Source organism: Ambystoma mexicanum, chromosome 14 (genome assembly GCF_040938575.1).
Source record: "Ambystoma mexicanum isolate Mex_15411 chromosome 14, UKY_AmexF1_1, whole genome shotgun sequence".
Lineage (NCBI taxonomy): Eukaryota > Metazoa > Chordata > Amphibia > Caudata > Ambystomatidae > Ambystoma > Ambystoma mexicanum.
In genome coordinates, this window is record NC_090940.1 from 114,954,021 (window position 1) to 114,974,377 (window position 20,357).

General features: G+C 47.2%; 1 protein-coding gene across 1 annotated transcript in view; it reads left to right on the top strand.

The window, feature by feature from the left end:
* The window catches only part of FNTB (farnesyltransferase, CAAX box, subunit beta), a 501,476-nt gene that overhangs the window by 90,954 nt on the left and 390,165 nt on the right, over nt 1-20,357 (top strand). The window contains exons 3-4 of the mRNA XM_069638668.1: nt 7,503-7,572; nt 13,048-13,139. Of these exons, the coding sequence (XP_069494769.1) occupies nt 7,503-7,572; nt 13,048-13,139 (162 nt within the window). The remainder of the gene's footprint in view (nt 1-7,502; nt 7,573-13,047; nt 13,140-20,357) is intronic.

Consider the following 20,357-nt stretch of genomic DNA (forward strand, 5'->3'; position numbering starts at 1 on the left):
GCGCGCTGTGCGCGTGCGCTCTCGATTTATAGGAAGTAGTCGATCTGCTTGTTTTGGTGGGCGGGTGAATGGGTAGGCGGGACAAAGCGTGGGCCAATCCAGCTGAATGGGGAAAGAAACAGACGTTGTGATCACCGTCACAACATCCTTCAAAAAAGTTAGTCACTATCCAGGTCAACGCCCACCAAGCTCCTTAATCACCTTCAATGGGCTTCGTGACAAAGTTCAATGCAGGAACACACGTCCATACACGTCCATGGGTCTTCAGGTTCAGTAGCAGTAGCAGGTAGCAGAGACCAACACGGAAAAGCGGTTCTTACTCGAGTACATCCGCGAGTGCGCGCACACTGTGCGCGTGCACTCTCGATTTATAGGAAGTAGTCGATCCGCTTGTTTTGGTGGGCGGGTGAATGGGTAGGCGGGACAAAGCGCGGGCCAATCCAGCTTCAATGGGCTTCATGACAAAGTTCAATGCAGGAACACACGTCCATACATGTCCACGGGTCTTCAGGTTCAGTAGCAGTAGCAGAGACCAACGCGGAAAAGCGGTACTTACTCAAGTACTTCCACCTCCTTTTTAATTTCTTGTGTGCCTTGTGTTTGGCCCTGCTCTGTTTCCTTGGACGTTTCCGATGTTTGCCTTCGGTTTCTTGGCTCTCCATAGTTCTTTTCCCCTTGTATGACTGGTTATCCTATTCTCCCTTCCTGCATTGACTGATGGTTTGAAACTCCGGTCCACTGTTGCATGTCAGGTGGATGTGCTTGATCGTTTTTGTGGCTCTGCGGTGTAGCCAAGCTACCAGACCAGTGCAGATTATGTTTTGTGAACCATAGTGTGATGCGGCATCAGGCTCAGGTGAGAAGGGCAGATTGTCTGGCTGAGGTTTGCTGCCTGTCCTCTCTCCTGGTCAGCGCAGCGATGTAAGTGTGGCGGACTGAGCTGACACTTTACATGGGAAGCAATCTTCTCCCAACAGTCCCTCACATTCCCATTGGCAGTCCATGGAATAGGACTGGCACAACAAGTGGAAGCACAGACTCTGATATAAGAGGATCAAAGAGATCGAGAACAAGAGGATTCTGCACTGGTAAGGGGTTGGAAAGTTCTGAGGTTCAAAAGTAATGTAGGAACATAAAGACAGTGGGCCTCATTACAAGTAGACCGGTCTAAAGTTAACGCCGCCGGTAAAACCATACCGGCACCGTTTCCACGACCGCTCCAATAATGACCCGCGGCCCCGGAAATAGCACCTCCCCCAACCACCACCGCGGAGTTAAGGGTCCCGGTAAGTCCACCTGCACGGAAACCCCTCCGTTACCAGCAATACGAAACACTGCAAGCATCACAACTAGCGCGGACATGGAAACACCACCAGAAAAATGGCGTTAAAACCGTGATCACGGTGGCGGTACCGCCACCACCACGAACATGACGTTAAACAGTGCCTGCTGAACTGAATCAGGGCACAGGTGCACCAAATCAGCCCAGCTGGACCCAGCAGCACACTGGGAGCCTACAAAAGAGCCACACCCAGCCCAACACAACACAGAACCATGCAGGCAGCAGCTCTAGTAGCACTTGGACTGGGCCTACTCAACCAACAGGCAGCACTGCACATGATGGCAGTAATGGTGCGGAGGAGGAGGAGGAGGCGGCGGCGCAGGCGCCAACCAACCAGCCAGCCACCCCTGCACCTATGGCAAACCCCATTTGTCCAGGCGGCACAACCCCGCAGGCAGCCTGCAATACCATGCATCAGGGCCTCACCCTGGAACCTTACCCCAGGACAGATCCACACACTATACAGGCTGGACCGTCCAACAATCCTGTACATCACTGCATCACTGCCATGATTGAGGACATCAGCAGCCACATAGACACCCCCACCGCCATTCCCCCCCCCCTCCTGAAGGTTGTGTCTGTGCTGCATTTCCTTGGCACTGGCACCTATCAACACGGTCGGTGAGCTGCACGGCATATCGCAACCCTGTTTTTCAAAAATCCTGGTACAGGTACTGGATGCCCTGTTGCGCCATGTGTCGGAACACATAGCCCTACCCCGTACCCTCCCCGAGGTCATTGCCACCAAGTTGGCCTTCCATGCCATAGCAGGCATGCCAAATTGCATAGGTGCAGTTGACTGCACCCACATTGAGCTGACAGTACCACGTGCAATTGAGATGGTGTTCCGCAATAGGAAACAGTATCACTCGTTGAATGTACAGATGGTATGTGATGCCACGATACTGATTACACACTGCTGCGCATGTTTCCCAGGCTCAACCCATGACTCGATGGTACTGCGGAATTCCACGTTGCCACGGTACATGGAACGCTATGCTGGACAAACCACATGGCTATTAGGTGAGTACAGCTGACAATGCTCCGACCCTGTTGAAGTGGGGTGTGTGTGTCTCCAGGCCAATGAGCAATGTGAGTGTGCCGCTGTGACCGCACATGCATCAGCCCCCCTGCCATCAACCAAATAGACAGCGGATCCCAAACATCACAAAGGCAGACATGACAGGTCAACACAGTGTGCCCGTACACACCCTGCCACATGACACACACAGCCGATACTGTCACTGTCCCATACACCTTGTGCCACTGCAAACACCCACCCACAAATGGAACACTGCCCTCCCAATGCACATGATGCCTGTAAATGAGACGTCCTGCATTAACTACTTCATTACAGTGGAGTGACTCTGCCATGTGTGCACATCACTGCACTATGCCATACTCCCAATCAAATGTCACCAGCAGGGCAGAGTACACATGCACGTAAATGTGTAGGTCAATATCCATTTGGCTACATCCACTGTGATGGCCAATAAACACTTCCAACCACTGCATGGCACACATGCATGAATGAACAATGATGCAAGATAGCACAGCATCAGATGAAGACATGATACCACAAACACTGACTATCACCCCATCTACATCCCATGTAGGTGATTCTGGATATGCACTCGCGCCATGGATGATGACACCTGTACGGAGACCAAGGAACAAGCATGAAGAGGCGTACAATAGGGCACATGTCCGCACACGTGGAATAATTGAGCGGACATTCGGACTGCTGAAGGCCCGGTTCCGCTGTTTGAGCAGATCTGGCGGATCACTGCTGTACAGCCCATGATGGCATGGCATGGCACCACCTCCCCCTGGGGGTCCACTTGATGGCCAAAGGGCACGGGATGAACTGATTCGCATTTACTTTTGAGACACAGCACATTCACAGCAATGCATGGACATGGTGATGACAACAAATGATTTGTTGTACTGCAAATTAAATGATCGATGTCCACACATGTATGTTTTGATTTCAAATTATGATATATTGATGATTAACAGGGAAGGAGGTGCAATGGTTAGGGAAGCTGTACACCCGTGCCCACCCACCACCCAAACGTACCCACCCCCACCCAGGCCCCAATGTTCAAACACCCAAAACAACCTCCGCCACCACCCAAACGTACCCACCCCTCACACCCTTCAAGTCCACGTGTGTCTTGCAGTGCCCCACACAAATGCCATCACTTCCGTGTGCGCGTCTGTGCATCCTTGCCCGAGAGCCCCGTTAGCCGACTCGAGCGCCTCCTTGGACTGGCAGTAGTGGAGCTGGATGGGGTGGTGGTATTGGATGGCACAGAATCAGGTATAGATGGCATATGTGCAATATTTGCCTGTTGCCTAATCAACATGGACTCTATGAGCCTGGAGGTGTTGTCACTACCCTCCCGCACATGGCGTGCCAGGGTGACAACAGTGCTGGCAAAGCATCCAATGGACCTTGATGGGCGCCGCACTGACGTGCTGTAGCACTCCCTCTGCAGCCTAGATTCCTCGAGTTGCCTCTCCACCAGCTGGGTGAGGGTAGCCTGCTGCTCCTCCATCCGCTGCATGCGGGAATTAAGCTCTGCCATAGATGGGGTGGGTGACCTCATGGGACTTCGGAGTGATGTGGGGCTAAACTCCAGCTGATGGAAGGATCCCAGGTCATCAAATGTGGGCATATCCCCCTGTGGCCCAGTATCAGAGTGCTCTGCTGGGGCACTGTTGTCACTACAGGCCGCCTCCTCTGCAGTGCAGCTGCCTTCTGTGTTGGTTTGGGTGAGCGTGATGGGTTCCCGTGGCACCTGTGTTGCCTCAGGCAGCGTAGAGACGCTGGGGATGTTGGTGGTGGTGGCCGGCACATTTGTTGCAGTTGGTACTGGGGGCAGAGATGCCGAACTGCTGGCAGCATCCTCTTGTGCAGGGGCGGTGGCTTGGACACGTGCCGGTGCAGATTGCCTGGCCTGTTGTGCAGTATCACTGTCACTTGATAAGGCTGTGGGGACACAGAAGACATGCAATTAGTGTTGTGGTGGTGGCTGATGGGTGCATCACATGCATCATACAGTCTGATCATTCAATAGTGTTAGTTACATGCATCTGATTGTTGGGGGTATGCATTGTTGTGATATCGGTTGCCATACGGATCATGATGGGTCCTTTGGCCCAGTCCTGCACTGCTTAGGGGTGGGGGGGGGGGGGGGGGGGTGTTAATGGGTCCTTTGGCCCAGTCATGCACTGCTTGGGGGGGGGTTGTTAATGGGTCCTTTGGCCCAGTCATGCACTACTTGGGGAGGGGGGTGGTTGTTAATGGGTCCTTTTGGCCCAGTCATGCCATCAACATATTCTCATGTGGCATTCATGTTTCACCACTTACCAGCATCTGCAGGTGGGCTCACTCCTGCCTCAGCCTCCCCGATCCCATGGATGCCCTCAAGGTGGAGGACACTGCTGCAACGCTCCTCCCATGCTTGCAGCCTCAGTGGGGAAGGGGGTTCTCCATCTGTCCCACTGCTGCGTTGGCGGTGTGTGGAGATCAGGTTCCGAACCCTCAGCCTGAGGTCGTCCCACTGCTTGTTGCAGTCCTTGACGCTCCTCAGTCACGCCCACAGCGGTGCACTTGCGTGCTGCTTCCGCCCACACTTCCTTCCTTCGCTGCTGTGTGGCACGTCGTTGATCAGCACTGAACAGCATCTCTGCATGCTCCACTATATGCTCCACCAGAACAGTTAGCTCCACCTCACTAAAGCGAGGTTTGCGCTGCCTCTGAGCTGGAATCCTGGCAGACATGCTGGTGGTCCCTTTTGCCTTCTCACAGTGTGGATTCTGCTTGTGCTGGCTCTGGATGGCAATGGATTGTGCTTTATTTGATGGCCGCCTCTCTGTTTCCTGTTTTGGCGATCATGTTATTTCCGGTTCCGTGTCCGTGGCGATGGAGGCGGACACGGGTTTTGCGCTACTTGTGGCAGCGCTATGTCCATTTCCGTGGCTTTTTCCGTGATGGCGGTAACGTTTCCGCGTCCATGTGGTGCGCGCGACCGACCGCATGTAATCGGACGGTCTTTCCGCAACCTTGCAGACACGAAAACTTTGTTACCGCCGTCACGGAATCACCGTGGTCCAAACCTGACAGGTTGTAATGAGGCCCAGTGTTTTTAGTTGTACTTTGAACATTACTGGTGATTAGGGCTGGGCAAAATTGTTAGATTCCGTTCTGCCAGCCGCGGAAGCTAAATCAGTTCGAATTCGATCTGCTTTGCCCCAATACGCCATTCCAACTCCCCTGCATATTGAAAAGAGCCGCCTGAAGTATCTTGTGCCTAGCACAGATTGAGGAAACAAAACACATTTCTTGTGTCGCTGCACGAAAATGGCACGGATTGAAATAAAAACCTGTGAAGTTTCTTGTCTCGCTGCATCGCTCCCTGTGAAACTGCACAAAACCAGGTGAACTTTCAGTGGCGGTGGAACCGTGATAGTATGAGTTGCAGTTCACATTGAACTGATTTGTTAGCAGTCCTGACTGGCTTGCATATGATTGACCACCTTCTGTTGTGGCACAGACATGCTAAACAATCTGATGGAATGAAACACTACCAAATTGCCCGTGTTTAGGACGTGTTGACACAATGTTTTGCATAGCTCTTGAAGTTCTTATTTTAAAATGGGGTTAAGTGGATAAATCTCGACAAGGGTTTATGAGCTCCTGGTTGGGCATCCAACAGTGTACAGCAGCTATCAATGGAGAATCAGGAGCTAATGCCTAGCGTGCCACAAAAGTGACTTCGGTATGATGCAAACTGAACTCCTGGCAGCAGTTTGTGTCGAGCTGACCAGGCTCTTCTAGCCTTCATCCAGGAGCTAAGTAACTTTCATCTCTCTGCAATTTCGATCCCTGTAAATGCTATGTGTCTTTTTGGCTGCAATTCTTGAATTTACAGAACTAATGAAAATAGCTGGCACAAAAGCTCTGTATACAGCAAATCTGATCAATAAGGATAAAGTGGTAATGTTGTATAGTTCAGTTGCGCAAAACAGACTAGTCAGTCATAGTATCCAATACTCTCTAAGTAGGATTCCAATCTTATAACAAATTCCAAATTCATAGATGCGCAGTGTCCAATATGTGAAAAGTGATCTTTAATTCAAGTACAGCCGACACGTGTTCGACCATCAGGTCGTTCTCAAGGCCAAAATGTTGTTGGGGGGGTAATCACTGGAGAATTAGTCAAGAAGGCTTCATGGATGAAAATACTTGGTTTGCAGTTCATATGAATGTTGTCAAATGCAGTATAACCTGGGATAATGCCCAATTCGAATATGTCTCAATTGCCTTGTAAGCGAAAAGACTGATGTACTGCACGTTGGCCTGTTCATTAGAGGAAGGCTCTTTCAGTTAGAAAAGGTTCCAATACCTCTTAATCAATAAAGGGTCAAATCCCTAGTGAAGATTGTCAATGCTGGCTGGCCCGATTTGACCCGAATTTATCCCAGGTTATACTGCATTTGACAACAGGCATATGAACTGCAAACCAAGTATTTTCATCCATGAAGCCTTCTTGACTAATTCTCCAGGGATTACCCCCAACAACATTTTGGCCTTGAGAACGACCTGATGGTCGAAACACGTGTCGGCTGTACTTGAATTAAAGATCACTTTTCACATATTGGACACTGCTCATCTATGAATTTGGAATTTGTTATAAGATTGGAATCCTACTTAGAGAGTATTGGATACTATGATTGACTAGTCTGTTTTGCGCAACTGAACTATACAACACTACTGCTTTATACTTGACCTTTTGCGGCATAAAGGGGAACCTCAAGTATAGTTTGTGCTGCATTCGGAAGACATTTAAGAAAGTTGAGCGCACCACACACAGTTAAACCCTTGTTTCAATCACTTCTGATAATAAGGATTAACTGTTTGAACCTGCTAGTATGCATTACCATTTATGATTTGATGTGCTTGGTTTAATTAACACATTCAAATAGTTTTCTTTTAAGTGTTTTAAATTATTAACAGTAGCCATACCCGGACAAGGCTTGTGCTTTGTCTTACAAGTTTCCGGAGTAGATGGCACAAATGCTTTTCCAAAGAACATCATGCGATATTCTGAATTTTCTTGAAGTCCTCAACAATCTCTTCTTTTAATTTTAGACTTCTTCTTGCCCGAGAGAAGCATTTCCACTATTTAAAAAGAGGACTTCGGCACTTGCCAGACTACGAGGTACGTTTAAATATAGAAGGAATTACGTTTGCATGTACTCTTTGCCCTACCTTTCTTAGCGGTTTAATTTTAAGTCGTTAGATGGGTAGTCTGCCAAGATATTAAAAAGGGTAGTAGGTGAAGATCTTAATTTTCCACTGTGTGTACAACTGATGCGATTCGTATGACACTTGCCTATAATTTATCCTCAGCTGCCTCTTATTTCGAATGGATTGTGTCCTTCCATGTATTCCTCATCTTTGATATATCTAAGTCTGTGGCTGTGACATCGACGCTGGTATATGAAGCATGCGCGGTGACTGTTACCTCAGTTCTGTTTTTTTCACATGCTAGCGTGCTTCGGGGCATCATCGCAATTTTGAATAACGTGTTCCTTAAACAGTCGGTTCTTCATCTACTCGGCATGTCCTCGGCACTGAAGACAGGTTTTAAGCGGTGTGCTGATTCAGGGACAAAAAGTCCATTACATACCCGCACTGAGTCGGTTTATGGTGTCTGGGGGTAGGCCACAAGGTTGATGACTGTGGCTCGTGCCAGTCCATGATTGTCAAGGCTTTGCGGGAAAGGAACAGGAAACTTGAAGCAGGTAGGCCTTCTCCCAAATCTCCTTCCATTACCACATCTAAAAGAAAATCTTCATCCCACTCTAGGGACATGTCCCCTGAGAAAAAGCACTCTAGGCATCAGAAGCGCTCAGGATCAAGGTCACAACGCTTGTCAAAAGCAACAAGCGACGACATAGGTCTTCGTCAACTTCTTTCTCTTCTCCCGATAGTGTCCTTTCCGAAAAAGTAATTGACTCCCACGGAATGGGAAGGTTTCTGCCTGAGAATGCTTGACAGCATGCAGCCCCTCTCAAGAAGTCTTAAGAAAATTGGCCACCCCTCAGCATCTAGAAAGACCAGCAGGGAGTCTAATGCATCTCCTTCTGGCATGCCTAAGAGCCTGGGAGGAGAGGTTTCTCAACTCAAATCGAAGAAGCCTTCCTCGACGCACAAGGTGAAATCACCATCTTCCTCCTCGAAGACCAAAGATTCAGGTTTTTCAGCACCAGTTTCAAGGCTTTCTCCTAAGCCATCGAGGCATTCGCTGTCTGCTTCTTCGAAGACGTTGAAGCCCTCAGCGCCATCGGTGTATTCAGTGCCCTCAGAGAATACAAAGACCTCGACTGACTCCAAGTCATATAAACCATTGCCTAGAACGGATTTCTTTAAATCCATGGGGTCTATCTTTGAGGAATAGGCGGACCAAGCTCCCTTTTGGATACAAATTTGGGACTCCCAATGTACCATAGGAGCTTATTTCACTAGAATCCAAGATGAAACCCCAAAAGAGACTAGCAGTTGGGAGACTTCACCTTAAACTGATTTTGGAAATGCAGAGATGGTTGGCTATTCAGACCCATCTTATAGACCATCAATAGAGCTGGTACCTGCAGCTGAGGGAAACCAGGGTTGGTACTCTCCCTATTTCCTAATCCCCAAGAAGGACGTAGGAGTGCGATCCATCTTGGACTTGAGATGCTTGAACAAGTTACTCGGGAAGGACAAGTTCAAGATGGTAACTCTTCCGCGGATCATTCAGGCCCTTCGACTCCAGGATTGGTTGGGGTCATTGGACCTTCATGATGCTTACTTTCATGTGCCCATACATCAGAAGCACAAAGTACCTGAGGTTCGCGGTTGGCAATTCACATTATCAGTTTCGGGTTCTGCCATTCTGGCTCACCTCTGCCTTGAGGGCCACCAGGCTTATGGCTGTTGTGGCAGCAAGTCTAAGGAGGGAGGGGATTCATATCTAACCTTACCTGGATGACTGGTTGATCAGGGCTTGTTCTCAGGTCATCTCAGTCACACTTGTCACTTCCTCTGTGAGCTGGGCTTCTCCCTGAACTTCAAGAAATCCAACGTGACTCCTTCACAGAAACTTCAATTTGTTAGAGCAGTCCTGGAATCAGTCTTGGGAAAAGCTAAACCAGCCGAGCTGAGGGCTCAACAGCTCTCTTAGATGGTCTAAAAAATGTCACTGTGCCCAGTATCTCCCGGCCTTCGATTGCCTAAGGTTTTCGGCCTCATGGCATCCTGCATTTCTCTGGTGCCAGAAGCCCATCTGAGAATGAGATCCCTTCAGTGGGCTCTCAGATCGCAGTGGTCTCAACTCTCTGGCGGAATGACTTATCTTCTTCTCCAGGTCCCGACAAAGGTCATCCAGGAACTTTAGTGGTGGTGGGCCTGCCGAGAGAATGCAATCAGAGGATAACCCTATTGGCAACCATGGCCGGAGATGACAATTGTGACAGACACCTCCCTCACAGGATGGGGAGCGCGCATGAAAAATCTTTGTCAGTGGACACTGGTCTCAGTCGGAGTCCAGACTCCATATCAACCTTTTGGAGCTGAGGGCAGTCAGACTGGTGCTAATGGCTTTTCGGCCCTGAAAACGGGGGGAAAAGAATTCTGATAATGACGGACAACACAGTGGTCATGCACTAGCTCAACAAGAGAGGGGGTGTGAGGCAATGCAGCTCTGGGTCTGGACACTAAGAGAAGGAATCGCTCTACTGGCAATTCATCTAGCCGGAGAAGAAAACACAGCAGCAGATGCTCTGAGCAGTCAGAGCACCATCTCCCACAAGTGGGAGTTAGCTCGAGAAGTCCTTCTGGAGATCTTTGCCCTTTGGGGAACCCCTCAAGTGGATCTGCTCGTGACCAGGGTTACTCAGAAGTGCAAGCAGTTATGTTTCAGGGAATTTCCTCCGAGATGAGCTCTTGGATATGCGTTTGTAGTAGACTGGGAGTTTCCACTCCTGTACGTGTTTCCTCCAGTCCTCTTCATTCCACATGTTATCAGGAGTTTGAGGCAGTTTGGGAGAACCATGATCCTTGTTGCTCCGGATTGGGCCAAGAGAACCTGGTACCTGGACCTTCTGGAAATGGCCATCTGCCCTCCAATTCGTCTACCCCAAAGAGAGGTCCTCTCGAAAGAGGGAGATCGCATTCTTCATCCAGGGATCAGGACTCTCAATCTTCACGCCTAGTTTCTGAGAGGGTGAGATCCAAGGATTGGGACTTTTCCGTAGGATGTGATGAAGATGTTGCTTTCAGTTAGAAGACCAGCAACTAAATCCCTATACCGCGGCCATTGGAACATGTTTCTCTGCTTGTGCATGCAAAAGCAAGTTTCTTTCACGTGCAAACTTCCTACTGTTCTTTCTTACTTATTCCATTTAATCCAATCGGGGTTACAAGTGGCTACAGTCAAAGGCTACTTAGCGGCACATTCGATTTTTAAGAGATCATACTTTAAAGTGCCAATTGACATAGAGTTTCTGAAAGACCTGACACATTTTGTTTCTACCAATACCTTTCATCATACCAACATGGGACTTGAACTTAGTGTTAAAGTACCTCATGGGGGCTCGTTTTGAGACACTACACTTGTGTCCTTTGAGGATGCTAACACTTTAGACTGCCTTCTTGTTAGCTATCAAATCTGCCCACAGGGTAAGGGAAACACCTTTTACATCCTTCAAAACCACCTTTTTACATCCTTTTTTAAAGACTAGGCAGTGTTGGGAGAACGTTCATCTTTTCTTCCAAAAGTGGTGTCGGAATTTCACCGAACGCAACGGATAGTCTTACAGACTTTTTACCCACCCCATCATCCATCAAAAGAGACGATTCATCGGCTAGACCCTAGAAGGGTGTTACATTTTACAGACAGCTAATGTTAGTCAGGGTGACCAACTTTTTATAGGATATGCAGGACAAAGATTAGGGTTGGCGGTAACGAAGCAAACCATTTCACGGTGGATAGTTCTGGGCATTACTGAATGCTACTCACTAGCAGGAAAAGACTCGATTGAGGGTGCATTCCACTAGAGGAGTAGCTGCTTCTTCGGCTTTGGAAAGAGAGGGGTGCTGGTGCAGGACATCTGCAGAGCGTCAACTTGGTCGTCCCTTTATACATTCAGCAGACTTTATTGCCTAGACTCTATCAGGAGAGGAGGCTGAATTTGGCAAGGTCCATAACATCAACAAATAGAAATTCTTAGCATCCATCTCCTAAGACAAACTGCTATGCGAGTGTATCAAAGATGAGGAATACGTGGTAGGGCACATTCCATTGAAAGAACCAGTCACAACCATGCATCACAAACGTTTTAAAGTGCAGCAAAATGTAACTTTGTATGTTTTCCCATCTGCCATTTATTATAACGACCCAAATCAATTTCTGATCTGCAATGCCTATAGTTCCAATGGCCCCCGAGCTCCACATATCATTTACATGAAGGAGCTCCCTCTTTGAGAGATTGTCCGGAGGCACAATACGAACATTAGAAATGGAATTTTGCAAGTTTGTTGTCCATCTTCATTAAGCATAAATGCTGCAAAGTGGACATATTGGTGCTGCAAAATTTGGAAATCAATGGTGCAATATCCTGGGGTGACAGTCTGAGTCTTTGGTTTGTGTGCTAACTGTGAAGGGGACATGTTAGAGATTGTATTCCCTGCGCTTATTATTCAACACCCTTCCTTTTCTACTCGGTTGCACTTTAATCTTCAATGCATCGCTCCTGCTGTATTTACAGACCAGACTGACAGAATCCTTCTAATGGCATCTTCAGTATTCATCATCTGAGCCCATTAAGCACTTTCATGCTTGATGGGCCGCACCAAGGCTCTCGCTTCAGCATTTTGCAGAATTAACATCTTGATAACGTTCTCCGACATTTCTAAATGATGTGATATGCAGGCATCTGAAGAATACTGCCCATTTTGGGAAAGCTTTTAATTCAAAATGAAACATGCATACTTTTTGTTATCTTTCTGCCTACACCAAGACATTTGCATTTTCCTTTTTCATTTGAATAATGCTCCCTTGTGACAGACTGCCTTGTGATTTCTCGCCCTTCATCAGTGCTGCACTAATGTATTCTTGAGTCGCGCAACATAATGGCACTTCATTCTAGAATATTTTCAGTAAATAATGCCTTGCCTGTGTGGCTCCCGGAGCGCAACAAACACAGCATTGAGACTCTCAAATAATACAAAGGCTTTGTTTTTCTCTTCTCTTAGTGTCTAGATGCCAGTCGTCCCTGGTTGTGCTATTGGATCTTGCACAGCTTGGCCCTACTTGATGAGCCCATTTCAGAGTCTGCAGCTTCTGCCCATTTTGGGAAAGCTTTTAATTCAAAATGAAACATGCATACTTTTTGTTATCTTTCTGCCTACACCAAGACATTTGCATTTTCCTTTTTCATTTGAATAATGCTCCCTTGTGACAGACTGCCTTGTGATTTCTCGCCCTTCATCAGTGCTGCACTAATGTATTCTTGAGTCGCGCAACATAATGGCACTTCATTCTAGAATATTTTCAGTAAATAATGCCTTGCCTGTGTGGCTCCCGGAGCGCAACAAACACAGCATTGAGACTCTCAAATAATACAAAGGCTTTGTTTTTCTCTTCTCTTAGTGTCTAGATGCCAGTCGTCCCTGGTTGTGCTATTGGATCTTGCACAGCTTGGCCCTACTTGATGAGCCCATTTCAGAGTCTGCAGCTTCTGAGTAAGTTGTTAGAAAATTTGTTGTAGTGTTTTTCTCAGAAGGGCCCAAATTCAGCTTGTTTTAGCATGGCCTGTGCCTGGAATCCTGCACATAATCTGAACATAAATGAATACTTAGAGGTCTTTTCGGAAGTTTTCTCTTCAGCTCTCTGGTGGGGGGTGTAAGTAGACCTATCCTTCGTACAGTAACAGCGTGCTCATGCAAAACTCTTTACCTAGCAGAGCAGTCTAGCTTTGCTCTTTGGATGGGTGGTATCTGGTAGTCTGTTACATTTAGGGTCATACACATGCACCACGAAATACACCAGACATCATAAACTGTAAACCTATCTATACTATTAAGTATTGGTAAAGCATCTGTCAAATATAAGTACTACAAGTAGAATACCAAAACCACTACAATCTGTACATAGCACAGTGATGGGTTGAACATTGTTCCCTCCTACCTCTAGAAAGTGTATAACCACGGAATTCTAACAGGCAAGTACTAAATATTTTATGGTAGTCTGAGGGTTAAACAATTAAGGCAGACCGTTCTGTCCTATTGAATTCTTATAGTGAGTCTATTTCCACTGTAGCGGTCTTGCAGTACCAAAGCATGCCTGAAAAGGCGGTGTGCTGTGCCCACACCTGTGTTGACCCAGACTATGGTTTGCTGATGGGGAAAAGCAGAGGTCAGAGGAAAGGAGACTGATGAAATAGGATACCAGTGGATAGACTAATGCAAAGAAACAAAGGGCAGAGGGAATGAGGTTGTGTTATTGGGAGTTGGTATGTAGTCCTTGCTATTGAATCAGACTGAGTGCTGATCTGAACAGAGGCCATAAAACCCACTCGTAAAGCCAAGCATTTTCTGTGATGGCAAATTCTAGTAAATTGTAGAATGGTAATGGAGATAAGGTTGTGGTTTTGTGAAGGACGTGCAATGTGGTCAAGCGTGCCATGGAAGTATGCAGACTTCTTCACCAGATAGTTTATAATAGTCTACCCTTCTGCACAAAGGGTAATCTGGAAATTGCCAAGACATCTGGCAGCGGTTCCAGGGCCAAGAGTTGGCTGTGCATAGGTTACTGCTGGAGGACACAAAAGTTAAGACGGTATAAGGGAAAATCTGATCCTTCAAGGGTTATTGTAAAAGGATTATAGAGCAAGACTTTGGAAATTAAGAGGATAGATTCTGAGGTGCCTAAATGAGAAGGGAATATTTACGTGACACTGGTTCCAGAGAGATTAATAGATGGTACTAAAAGTAGAGTGTAGCTATGTGATCAACTCAAAAGCGGTTTGCTTATATTACCCGGGAGTAGGTTTAATTTCTCCCCAAAACAAACTCCAGAATTGTAATTCTAAGCCTGCCAAAGCTAGTGGTCAAGTCAAGAATAGACTGTTGGAATCAAATGTGGACTGATATGCACAGGTTAACTTGGAAGAGATGCTCAAGATAACATCTGGCACTCGTGTTTGAAGTTTGTTTTTGGCTCAGGGGTGGTCAGGCTTTGAAGCTGTCCAAAGCTGCCTGGATATGTTAGCGTGGGTTTAATGAGACGCTGCACAAGGGAACACAAGAGCAAATGCCTTCTACTGCGACCCTCCATCCTGAATGACCATGTTCTAATAGACTGTAGAGCTGGAAGAAAGTATGGCACTCCTAACTGAAGGTGGGCATTGAACTGTGGCTCCACTGAGAGCAGTCCCTTGGACCAGGCTACGTGGAAGCTCATTAGGACGGCTAGGAGTTTTATCGGAATGGATAGTGGTGTGGGTGGTATGAATCTCCTTAGGCTGAGGATATGCTTTATGAGAATTCATATTCAGAATCCTTGCCTATTGTTCTCAACCATGGGCTGCATTACCATGTCCTGTTAAGAGGTTTCAGAGAGATTTTAGGCCGAAACGGGTGTAGAGAGTCTCTTTACAAGCTTATATTATGCTGCCGGTTCCTGGAGTTGTGGCCCTGCTCATGAGTACCACTCATCTCGATAAGTCCTTATTTATTTGTTTTTTTGTGTGCGTTTTGTGGATTGCTACATGTCATTTTAAAGTGCTTGTTCTTCTACCAAGCAACATAACATGACACAACACAACCTAATTCTGTAAAAATAAACAATAATGTGTAAGGAGAGAGGTGTGGGGGGTCAGAAATACGAGACGGACACACAGGTAACGTTTTCTCAAGGCTTGCCATTTATTCAGAATAAAAAGGGGTTTTGATAAATGCCTCACTTTCCCTAACCTAATCGAGAGGTCCCTGCCTAGCAAACTAAAACTAAAGAAAAATGATGTTGTGTCCAAAATATCTCTGGCCTTGTATACAAGGAAATTATGGCTGACATTTGGTTCAACAAAACAGTTTTGTAATTAAAACTCAAATGTTTTTGAAAGCACTCCTTGTTACCAGGGTTGTATTCCCTTCCCCTGGATCAATTCAGGAATACTTAGATTACAGTTCTGATTCAACTATGCTGTGTTCAAGGAAATGGAAAAGTCGTTTTCAACCACTGTGCGTTTCTCAGAGATACCACCAATGTCCTTTTCACCACAGTTGGTTGATAATTCAAAACAAGTCAGTCTTCCACAATATCCCTCTTGAAAGGATGATTGGGGAGAAAATCAAACGCAGGTTCAAAACCAAATGCAATTGTTCTGTTATTTAACACTTTCTTCAAAGAAACGACTTCTTGCCAAGATAGCACTTCAATCTTTCTCGATAATTCTTCTTGAAATAAAAAACTTTTGTCAGGATAGCAAAAAGCAACTTGTCTCACTGATACTATTACTTGTCAAACAAATGACACAGTACATGAATCCTCTTAATTCAACAAAGGTTCTTTCCACATATCTTTCTGCCACAAAGATATCAAACCACCATCTTTTCCTGGTCCACTCACCTGCCAGGACTAACCACTATAAGCCCTTTCCTGGTATACTCTCCTTCGAGGAAGAAAACTCCTACAACTAACTTCAAACTTGATGACAATATTGATTCCAAGATTCTTCACCAATCTTCCTTGGAAGGAGGTTTGGCCAATAACTGCCTTTTCTTATAGTCTCTTGACATCTTGTGTCCCAGTTTTCCCTAAACTGAGAACGAAATGTACAGGAATTATTTTCAAAAGGTCTCTGTGACAGCATTTTGACTGATAGCATTTTGGGTTACTAGTTTGTTCCAGTTGAAATACCAAAAAGGAAGAGTTGCACCATTGTTGCCTTAGTATGGTTTTACCAGGGCCGGCCCTAGGATTTGCGTGGCCAAGTGTGGCAAATTAAGTGTGGGCCCCTTAATTTGCGTTTGATCACATAACAGGAAGTGACCTCACAAGATAATGACCACTAGGTATGTAGGTAGCAGCGAAAACCTTGTAATCTAAGAGGAAAATGTCCAATAATTACGCTAGCAAAGTATAAAAAATGCCAACCCTTTAAGCCCAACAATTTATAATGAATTATTCCAAAGAAAACAAAATCCAAACATGAGACGTGCGCTTTAATGGCACTTTTATGTGTTCTTGTGGGTAAGCGTCTGCATTGGAAACATGACAGCTTGGTGTGAAATCCCAGTAGCTGAACACTTGAGGAAGCACACCTTTTTTAATGCTGGTCTCAAAAACACAGAACCGGGGTATGCGTCTATCCGTTGAAAAAAGTGGGCGGACGCTGTCCACCCAAATGTATCGACTTGCACCTGAAAATCATTACAGGGCCAGAACCAGAGAAAATATCCCAGGATGACAATCTCTTGTCACATTCTTGGTAAATATTCATGGCTCACTTGTATGCCTCATATATAATGTGAGGAACATTTTACATTCAAAGGGATTGTGTCCTCCGACGTATTCCTTATCTTTGATAATTCGTCTCCAGCTTGCTGGCCTCGGAATTTATTTTTCTCTGTAGAGGGCGCTGCGCATCGACGTCCACCGAGTCGATGTCCCTCGACAGCCACCGTATCGGCGCCGACGTCACCATGCCCATAAATAACAAACGCGCAGCATCCGTTGCTCAGTTCTGTCTTTCCGCGCTTTGTGGGGCCTCGGAATATCGTTGCTCAGTTCAGTCAGATAAAACCTCTTATATTTACTCGATAAAACCAACTCGTTCTCGATGGCTTCTTCATCTGAACCAACGACTCCGGGGTACGGCTTCAAAAAATGTCGAGACTGCGGAAAGAAAATGTCGATAACGGATCCTCACAGGATCTGCTTGTGGTGCTTGGGAGTCGAGCACCATTGTTCGGAGTGTGAGGACTGCATGTCCATGACGGCGAAAGCCTTGAAGGAGCGCAAGGGGAAGCTCGAGAGAGGTAAGTCAGTCAAAACCTCCTCGAAAGTTTCTTCGGCCGAGTTGAGGCATTCGTCTCCTCGCCGTCGAAAGCATTCCCATTCTAGGTCTCGAAGTAGCCCCCACCACTCGTCGAGATTTAGACACTCAAAGAAGAGACATCGAAGATCCCCTTCCTCGTCATCTTCTGTTTCCACAGAAAGGGTCTCCTGCCCCACAAAACACAGCTCTTAGGCTGAGTGGGAGGAATTCAGGAAGAAAATGCTAAGCGTCTTCGAGAAAGCAGTCTCGACCCCCTCGAAGACAGCTGAGGGTGATACCCCGGGTGAAAAACCCAAAAAATCTAAACACCGCGAGTCGTTGCACCCGGCAAAAGAGTCCACCCGAGAGCGCCACAGGCCATCGGGTAAGAAGGCACCATCTGCGACGTCGAAGATCCCTTCGGCGCCGTTGACAAAGGGTTCTTCGCACCGGTCGATCGAATCGACACCGACATCGACGCCGATACAAGAGAAAACCACGGCTACTTCACAGCCAACGGTTATACCAAGAGCCTCCGGCACGACGCCGAGAACATCGTCGACATCCTCGAGTAGGATCCCGATCCACTCGACTTCTTCGAGGCCTCTTCCAGTTTTCTCGGCGCCTTCGAAGCCTGTCACATCGGCGTCGACGACATTGACGTTTTCTCGCCCAATAATGACGAGTTTGGCTCCTTCTGCCTTAGAAATGGGTTTTACACCATTTCCGAGGTCAGATTACCCCGGATTATCTTCAATCTATGAAGAAGGGGAGGGTTCTGACAAGGAAAGACCCTTCGGGTTGCAGAGGACCACACCACCTGTTTCAGAGGATTTTACCTCTGAGTAAAGAAGGTTGAAAGACCTACAGGAATCATTACATGAGGCAAGTGGGCTGGACACTTCCCCAGAAGTGGAATTTGTCAAACCAGACCCAGGGGAACATGCCGAAACACCCTATAGAACCCTGATGGCAAGGATTATTGAATTCATGGGTCTGTCTGCGCCTTCACCTGTTTTTCAACAGGATGACCTTACAGACATACTAGACAAAGTGCCACAGGAGGATCCTGTGGTCCCCTTCCATGCAGTCTTGCAAAGGAAGATTTCATCAAATTGGGAAACTCCTGAGGTTATGCCTGCAGTCAATAAAAGATTGTCAGCCAAGTATAGGGTAGCTGCAGCTGACCCTGAATATTTATCAAAATACCCGACTCCAGAGAGCCTGGTGGTTCAAGCGGCAACTTCATCAAGCAGCAGATCCGCTTACCCTACTGTCCCACATGACAGAGATGACAAAAGGTACGATTCTATGGCAAAAAAAGTGTTTTCTGCTTGTGGTATGGTGTTGAAGTCCATCAACGCCACCTGTACGCTCGCCAGGTTCAGTCACACACTGTGGGAGCCTGCTTCATCAGCGGCTGACTGCATACTGGAAGGAGAGGAAAGGGAAGCCTTCCTTAACATCATTAAAGATGGCAAAGATGCCATGTGCGAATCTCTTCAAGCTGGCATCGATTCCGCTGACAGTATCAGCAGGGCCATGGCAGCAAGTACGACAATCCGCAGGTGTGTGTGGTTGCGAAAGTCTGGCTTTGCTCCAGATGTACTGGCCAGACTTTCGAATATGCCCTTTGACGGCTCTTCTTTATTCGGTAAAAAGGCTAATGACAGTCTGGAAAAGTTGCAAACATCTAAAGCAGCAGCAAAATCTTTAGGAGCTGCAATCCGCCAAACTCCTTATCGCCCCTCAGGAACCTCTGGGAGAGGAAAGTCCTTTCGCTATTATTCCGCATTCGGGAAAGGCAGAGGACAGCCGGCTCAAAGAGGCCAAAGGAGATCCACCCGAGGTGGACGGGTCAAAAGTACTAAAGCCGCAGCAGCAGCAGGTGCCTCTTTACCCTCGGCATCTGTATCAGCCGCCCCCAAACCACTCTGAGGTCTTTCCACACAAAACACCTGTAGGGGGCAGGTTAACTCACCATCTGACGGAATGGCAGGCTATTACGTCAGATGCTTGGGCATTGGAGACAGTTGCCCAGGGTTACTGGCTATCCTTTCTACACATCCCTCAGTCATCCACCGGGGCACAGCTCTAAAAGTTCCAGATCCGCTCCTCTTGCAGGAAATTGTAGAGCTGCTAGAGAAAGGTGCCATAGAACCGGTACCTATAGCGGAGAGGAACAAGGGCTGGTACTCCCCACTACTTTCCCATACCAAAGAAGGACGGAGGACTGAGACCCATCTTGGACTTACGAGAATTGAACACGTTCCTCAGGAAGGACAAGTTCAAGATGGTAACTCTCTCTCAGATCCTTCAGGCCCTTCAGCTCCAGGACTGGCTGGTATCTCTGGACCTTCAGGATGCTTATTTCCATGTGCCAATCCATCTCAAACACAGGAGATACCTGAGGTTCGCAATTGGCGGCTCTCATTATCAACTTCGAGTTCTGCCATTTGGGCTGACCTCCGCCCGAGGGTCTTCACCAAGCTAATGTTGGTAGTGGCTGCGAGTCTAAGGAGGGAAGGGATCCACATCTACCCCTACCTGGACGATTGGCTGATCAGAGCTGTATCTTCGGAACAAGCTCAGATCCAGCTAGATTATGTCTGCCACTTCCTTCACAAACTGGGCTTCTCCCTCAATTTAAAGAAATCACAGATGATACCATCACAGAGACTCCAGTTCATTGGAGCGGTCCTGGACACTTCCCTGGGAAAAGCCTCACCACCAGAGGTGAGGGCTCAAGATATTCTGCAGATGGTCACCAAGTTTCAAAATGCCGAACGTCCCCCAGCCTTCGACTTTTTGAGGTTGCTAGGCCTCATGGCATCCTGCATCTTCCTTGTGCCAGAGGCTCGCATGAGAATGAGATCTCTTCAGTGGGCACTGAGAACTCAGTGGTTGCAATTCTCAGGGA